This window comes from Frankliniella occidentalis, unplaced genomic scaffold (assembly GCF_000697945.3).
Source record: "Frankliniella occidentalis isolate FOCC.00 unplaced genomic scaffold, Focc_3.1 Scaffold537, whole genome shotgun sequence".
NCBI classification, from domain to species: Eukaryota; Metazoa; Arthropoda; class Insecta; order Thysanoptera; family Thripidae; genus Frankliniella; species Frankliniella occidentalis.
In genome coordinates, this window is record NW_026267654.1 from 78,099 (window position 1) to 85,712 (window position 7,614).

Here is a 7,614-nt window from a genome sequence, read left to right on the forward strand (position 1 = left end):
TCCGGGTACCCGTTCGTAAAAAGAACCCGTTTTAACGCATTTTGAACGGGTATTTTTCACATTTCGTCACTTTTGACACATTTTCGGTCCCCAATTGTCGACGAGGAGAATCGAATGCACTTTGAATGATGCAAATCGGCCGAGCCGTTTTCGAGAAACATTTGTATCGTTAATGAGTCACGCGTGGAGGTTTATATTTGCTGGATTGCGATCAAAATTCAAAATTCTGTCCACGGTGTTTGATGCGAAGTAGTCACAAAAATCAAACACCGTGGCCAGAATTTTAAATTTTATTCACAATTAAGAGTTTGTCGATGGAAACTATTACCCGGGTTGCCACATCGTTTGGATAAAAGGTCTATTTGGGTGCCGAGTTGACTTGTCCAAACACATGTGGACATTCGCCACTTTGTCAAAACACCTGTACCAATTCGTTATTTTGTCAAATAATGTATGGACATTTGTCATTTGTACCATGCTAGAACACAGCACTTTTTGTATACATTGATTTGCCATTTGTTTCTGCATGTGCAACACTCAATAAGAAACCAGATGCCCCCCAAAACTCAATTTGACCAAAAAGTGGACATACGTCACATTGTCAAATTTTTCCTGACATGAATTATTGCTATTTTGTAGCACTGTCTTTATGATTTCAGTGCTTCAACCGATATTAACGAGCTACTTGAACGCCTGGAGAGGAATCATGCGGTGATAACAAACCGCGACAGCAAAATCTTTACAAGATATTTCAAATATCCCGACTCTTTGCACCTTTGGGCACATGACCAATATGAGGAGCATCTGGACCAATTGCTTGAAGGAAAAGAGGTACGTTTGAAAGCTTTCTGTTTCCTTCCACATACAGTGTGAAAAATATATTAAATGTACGATATGTACGATATATTTTGTAATTTGCCATGTGCAAAACGAGTCGTACATGTACAACCTCCAACTCTCACTTCTTATTCGATTCCCAGTCGATACGCCTCCTATTAATCCGACTATTCAATATTACAACACACATTCTATTGTAAGGCACTGTAAATAAGTCCCTTATAGTATAAGCAATGACCTGAGATAAATACGTTCCCCTATATTTCCCTCCTTTTCACGTAAGGCCGTATAAATATACTGCGCCGTGACTGTTTGCGTCTAAACTGCGCGCGTGCAGAGAGGGGGTTAGGTTCAGTAATCCCATTTTTCCTAAAAAAATGAAACATTGTTTTTACCGTGTAAGGGAAAGACGCCGAGTTCGCCCGTGTGTTAGGGATAGGAAATAAGTCACAGGAATCACTCCCCGCGGACAATCTGGCACTCTAGTGACTCGTTGGTGACTCGCGAGTCACTAGTGCTAATCCGGGGCTGGCCGGGCGAGCCGGGAGGGTCCGCCCCACACCCCCTCCCCCTTCTGACCCGCTGAGACCAATATTTTAGGGTCATAAGACGCCAACCAGATTAGAGTGCTGGAACTGGATTGCATTTTGGGTAAATACAGCAAATCAAAGTGGCGAGGTCGGCAGAAAGGTTAGTCAGCCTGTACCCATTTTGGGTCTAAAGTATGCCTCATTTTGTTCAGACCAGTCAGCCATCGGGGCCATCGGGTCGTATGTGCATATTTTGCGATTTTGTCGAGATTACGTGTACCACTCGAAATAAACTTTTGTCCTGATTTAATGATAAACATATCCGAAAATAGACAAAAAATACACATACGACCTTATACGAGGAAACCGACCTTATAGCGAGGCTTTCGAAGACCCACCGAACTTTTGATTTCCACGGGTTGACTTGGTCAAAGGTGTACAACATTTAAATTTTGTTTCGCAGGTCACTATGTTGGCTAATGTTCTAGAAAGCCCACTACATGAGGACGCCGTAAAGTTCGACACCATCGACGTCCGCCTCGTGTCAACAAATGAAAGTCGGCAAAGTGAGCTCGACTTGGCATTTGAGGAGTCTCAGATATCGATGACTCACCTGGGAGTCTCCTATTATAAATGTGGTAGCCAGGTAAGTTATAATCGTGGTGAAAATAAAAACCAGTTGGCGTTCTTCGGGCTTATAGTGTCTTTGAACGCCAATATTTGGCGTGCGTCCGAGAACGCCAATATTTTGTCGTTCAAAGACGCCAACCAGTTTACAGTAAATAGTCCCAAGTGATGACATTTTGCTTTAGAGCAGTTCCAATTGTGAATAAGACACTCTCCAAGACGGGGTTTTAAATGTGACGCGATCCGATCGATGCCTCCTGGCGTGAAAGTTCGATCTGCACCGGCACGGTTACACAAAGTTCAATCTGCAGCGGCACGGTTACACATAGTCCGATGTGCAGCGACACGGTTCAACGTTCAAGCTCACGCTAACGTGAAAGCAAATGACGTGAAGGTACAACGTTGAGCTTTTACTCAAAACTCTCGCGTTAGACTCAGCACCAACAACTAAAACCATGTTGAGGCACGGCTAGGGTTGTTCGGTGTCCGTTTCTTCACACCGGTTTTCGGTGAAGAGATTTACCGGTTTTATTTCACCGAAAAATCGGTGAACAGTTTTAAACCGGTCTTACAGTACAATCAACCGGTATGGTTAAGAGAACCAGCAACATTGAAATAAAAAGCCGTTGAAATGAATTACGCTAGAAGTTAACTTTATGAAAGCAGTGTACCCCTCCTGGAATATTCTGTTCTTTGGCTAGGATAAAAGGGTACACTTCTTCGCAACGTGCACAATTTTGCCCGAATGGATGGACCTGCAACATATAAAAAATATTGTAATTTGTTTAAGATGGGTTTATAGCGCGGCTTCGGCAATTTAATATTGTTGATATCTAATTTTTAAATAATCTCCAAAGCTCATGTATGGACAATTGGTTTACAAATTTACCACTTTTTGCTCAGTTTGGGTGTCACGAGAGATGAACATGAATGGGCTATATTCAGACTAAAGCGGAGTCGGTAGCTCAAAAAATGCGGCCAGAACCGTGAACGCCATGGAGATGTCTTGTCCGAGCGAAAGAAAACCATGAGTACTTTTCCTTTATAGGTTAAGTTAAAGTTAAATTCATTACTAAGGCCTTTCGTTCATATCGCTGCGATAAGTAGTTATAAGTAGTTATTCTGAAAACAAATACTATCCCGAACAATTGCATTACAAAGCATTTCACAGGTCTGCCCCCTTTATATAAGCCCTTTCCTTTTTGTGTAGGTCTTCTCGGTTTCTGTGGAGAGTCAAGATATCTCATTTAGTGCCAAGAAAAAGGACGGGAAGCCACTCACTACCAACGGAGTGTACGATAAACTTCGTGATGGTGATATGATGCTCAGCCCGTACGCTGTTTGGAAAATCAAGATCGACGGTCCACCCAGTCTCTTCAGAGTTTTGTCTTCGTTCAAGGTATGCTAACGTAAACATTTGTTAAACTCTCCTAGAGCGGTGATAAAGGTAGAGTATAACTGGTCTAACAAATTATGGCATTCTCCGATCTAAAGCTCTTCTTTTAAGTGCAAAAAAATAAAAATGCTCAGTCAAAGAACTGATTGCGAAACCTGATGATATAAATTGCCAAATTAGAGACAAGTAATGTTTGTAACACTTTGTCCTTACAAAAGCATATTATGGACTATTTATTTTGTACAAAGCTACGTAGATCTACGAACATAAATAATTTCTACGTAAAATTTCTTACTTAATTTTGATTGAGTCTGTTTCTCTGGTCAGGGAGGACACTAGGTAAAGGATTTTGGAAATTGAAAACGTAATATTGCAAAAACAATTCTCTGTCCCATAACAAATTTAATGCATTTTAGTTTTTCAGATCGGAAAATATTTTCTGGTGAAAAGTCTAAAAAAAGTGACATTTCTAGATTTCTTCTTGCCAGCGGACATTTTTCGAAAATGGATTTTAGAAATACAATATACGCAAAATAAATTAGCCCTCTGGGCTAAGAAAGCGGCAGTCCCCCTGATCAGGAGTCATTGGACGAGGCAATCGTTGGAACAATTATTCTCTTTTTAACCGATGATCTCTTAAATACCATTTTACTTAACATAAAGATATATAAGTAACGTTAAGGTGTCAGCTAGCTTTGACTCTCGATACTAAAGCATTGGTGATCGTGTCAATGAAGTCAAGGATGTCAAGGAAAAGATTTTTAGCCCGCTCTGCTGCTTTGTAAAAGCTATATAAGCGGGCCTATGCCAACGCCGCCCCCATGTCTGTCTGTCTGTTCCCCAAGAAGGACGAAGCCCCCAAGCCTGGCCCAGGCCAGGGCGCAGGGCCGCCGAGGTCTCGACTCCAACGACGAGCACCTCTGGCTCTGGCTGCTGCTAGGTCTAGCGCTAGTCCAGGGCGAGGGCGAGCACCACGTCACCACTCACTCGCCCAACAAATGCCTGGTCTCAAGCAGAGACGGACGACAACAAAGCACAAGACCGTGAATCTCAAAACAATGACGCATAATTATAGTTCTAGAACGCAAAAACATATTTCGACGCGTCCTAACAACAATGTTCTATCTGCAGCGTGCGGATTACACAATGTTCTATCTGCAGAGTGCGGATTACACAATGTTCTATCTGCAGAGTGCAGTTTACACAATGTTCTATCTGCAGAGTGCGGATTACACAATGTTCTATCTGCAAAACGGGGTTAGGCGCCGCCCTTCACCTTTGTGTGGTTTGCAAGTAACTGGAAGACATTAAGGCCAATCTGAGCACACGGCCCACAGTGGGCTAGAATCCCAAAAAAGCGGACAAAAGGATGACAATTTTTTTAACGATTTGGGCTAAAAAGACTAGTGCACTTTGTAGCGCAATGTTCAAGGATTTCAAAACGCATTAGTTTGTATTTTTAGCTGCAAATCTTCACCTTGAAATATCATTTTGAAATCAGCTATTTTGCGGTGCCCGCATGGACGGCTCTAACCTCACTATCTTATATTGTTATTTTTATCGTTGTTCATAGCTTCAGCCGCCCACACGTTTGCTGACGTGTTGTTCTAAACACAACGAAACATATCCAGGTGCAGGCCATCGATTATTTAACCCCCACCCCCCCAAAAAAGTGAAAAGTAAAACCCTCCCCTGATTGCGATTTGGGCCAACTTTAAAAGGCCGTAAGTAACGAAATCATGAAAAATCAAAGAAACCGACAATTGATTCTTGAAGTTCGAAACCTTGTCTACAAGTTCCCGTAGTCGGTTTTTGCGGTATTTTGCGGTCTTGCGAGAAATAGACTTGTTTTTGGACGGATTTTGGTGGACTTTGCGGTGGCGCGGTCTAAAAGGGTCGCCTAACCGACTGCACCTCGTATGAAATCATTGAAAAAGTGTCAAAAATCCCTTAAAAAATCATGCAGAGTCCTAAAAAATCAGAAAACAATCAAAACAAAACCCTATTTAAAAATCGTAAAATATTGTAAAAATGGTGAAAAAATCGTAAAAATTCGATTTTTTTTTGTAAAAATCAGCAAAAAATCAGCAAAACTCAGCGCAACCGTAGACCTCCGAAACCAAACTTTCACGTGATTTGAGTAAGATTTTGAAATCTCCCCCCCTTTTTGACCTGGATCCGCCTCCTAAAAGTTCAAAATTATTAAAAAAATGGAATCAGCGCACCCGAAAACCCCCCGGAACATACCGACATCGTATGTGCGATGCACCCATTAACTGTTATGATTTATGTCCTTTTTTTTTTGGGCTCTAGCCCACTGTGCGGCCAGAATCCTTAAGGTCCAATGTTTAAGCATTGACTGCAAAGACTAAAGTAGAACGAGCGGTTACGGAGTAATAAGCATTTCTTTGGAGGTGTCCCGAAACCCGCGTTTTGCAGATAGAACATTGTGTAATCCGCACTCTGCAGATAGAACATTGTGTAATCCGCACTCTGCAGATAGATTATTGTGTAATCCGCACGCTGCAGATAGAACATTGTTGTTAGGACGCGTCGATTTGATTACTAGGCTAACAATTATCTTTACTAGAATTTTTTGTATTCGGATCGTCTATTTGTTAACATGAAATGTTTTTTCCGTCAAAATTTGAGTCACCTGGAACTCCCGTAGAGGCCTGCAGCTGCTAAATGTGAGAGAAAATTAGAACACAGACCTATTCTTAAATTGGTATTATCTGATTTCAAGATCGATTCTTGATTGGGATTTTTGTTTTGAGTGCGTAAAGGGGTACGTTCTATAACCCTTGGGTGAACACGGAACGACATGGGACTTTCACAGAAGCGACGAACCTTCAATGTATTTTTCACTTTTTTCATAAGAGTTGTTAACATTTCTTTTGTTTTGTGGATTTTCCAGGGTGAAGTTTCGCTGGCCTTGGAAGGACACGCACAGTACGTTCATGGACTCCAGTGCAGCAACAGTTTACGAGGATATTACAAAGCTGTGGAGAGCAAATCTGAACTAAATGTCATGGCAATTTAATAGTCGTTACCTTTCTTGTACATTTTATTAGTACGTGCATTTTGCTTTTGAACAAAATAAACGATAATGCACTGTAAAATGCTTGCAAACTTATATCCTTTGGAACGTTACAAAGAATTCTCGAGGTTTGCAATGCAAAGAATTCATTTGTATTGCAAAGAAATACTTTGCAAGCTGTCAGAATCCCTGCAAACAATGGGTTTGTATTGTAAAGAAAGAGTACGCAAGCTTGCGGAGCAATACCCATTATGTTTAACAGCTCACCGCCTTTGTGGCTGGGGTTTGGGGTGGCTGGGGTGCTGAACGAAAACGTAATATTGATATCATTAGAAAGGGGCGGAAATTCTCTTTCAGATGATACCAATATTATGTTTTAGGTGAAAGAGCGACTTGAACGGTTGTCTGGAGCGCCAAGCTAGGGAAGCGGTTGGTTGGCCCCAGGCGGGAGTGAGCCGAGCGTTTGTCCCCAGCCGCGGAGGGGTTGAGCGAGTTTACACAGGGGGTATTGGAAGAACTAGTTTTTATAACAATGCTTCAAAATTCTTTGCAATATTCAAAGAAAATCATTTGCATTAAGAACCTGTTCCTTGCAAGCATTTTGCAGTGTGTGTTTATTGACATATACAAATAAAGTAAGTGAACCTAACCACAAACGGTATTGTTTTAACAATGCAAAATCCTTACCTGTCAACGGCCGAACAGTTTCTTCTACGTACAAAATGAAACGCTTTGATATATGAAAGACAAAACATTCAAACAACCCGGTGAATGATGCCTTCGCGCAATACCACCCAGGTAACCAGATTAAAATCTTTCAAGACTTTTCCTGTTTTCACCCACACACTAAGAGCTTATAAATATTTTCATTCATATCTTGCAACGTGCCTAAAGTTGGCCAGAAAAAAACATGGTCAAAATTTTTCGAAAAAAAAAAGTACTAAAAATCGACCATCCAGAAATGCGTTTTCGGACCTGGGGAACAATACATCAAAAGATGGCGGGACCCTTTCTTGGAAAATCTTAGACACTTACGCTCTGAGACGAATTTGGAGGGCGGGACATTTTTATCCCTGGTAATAAAAAGTCTGATATTTTCCCGAGGTGTTCCCAGACGGCCTACCTACCATCCAGCGAGGTCACCGGATTTTGGGGAACAACACGATGGGTCCTACAAACAAAAT

At 41.5% G+C, this 7,614-nt stretch overlaps 1 protein-coding gene across 2 annotated transcripts in view; it reads left to right on the plus strand.

Moving 5' to 3' along the window:
• The window catches only part of LOC113214373 (uncharacterized), a 30,735-nt gene extending 23,649 nt beyond the window's left edge, over nucleotides 1-7,086 (plus strand). For both annotated transcript variants that reach the window (XM_052275197.1, XM_052275198.1), the window contains 4 exons: nucleotides 660-831; nucleotides 1,831-2,013; nucleotides 3,205-3,393; nucleotides 6,308-7,086. In XM_052275197.1, coding sequence (XP_052131157.1) covers nucleotides 660-831; nucleotides 1,831-2,013; nucleotides 3,205-3,393; nucleotides 6,308-6,433 — 670 coding nt within the window. In that variant the 3' untranslated portion in view covers nucleotides 6,434-7,086. The remainder of the gene's footprint in view (nucleotides 1-659; nucleotides 832-1,830; nucleotides 2,014-3,204; nucleotides 3,394-6,307) is intronic.
• Nucleotides 7,087-7,614: the final 528 nt, after the last annotated feature.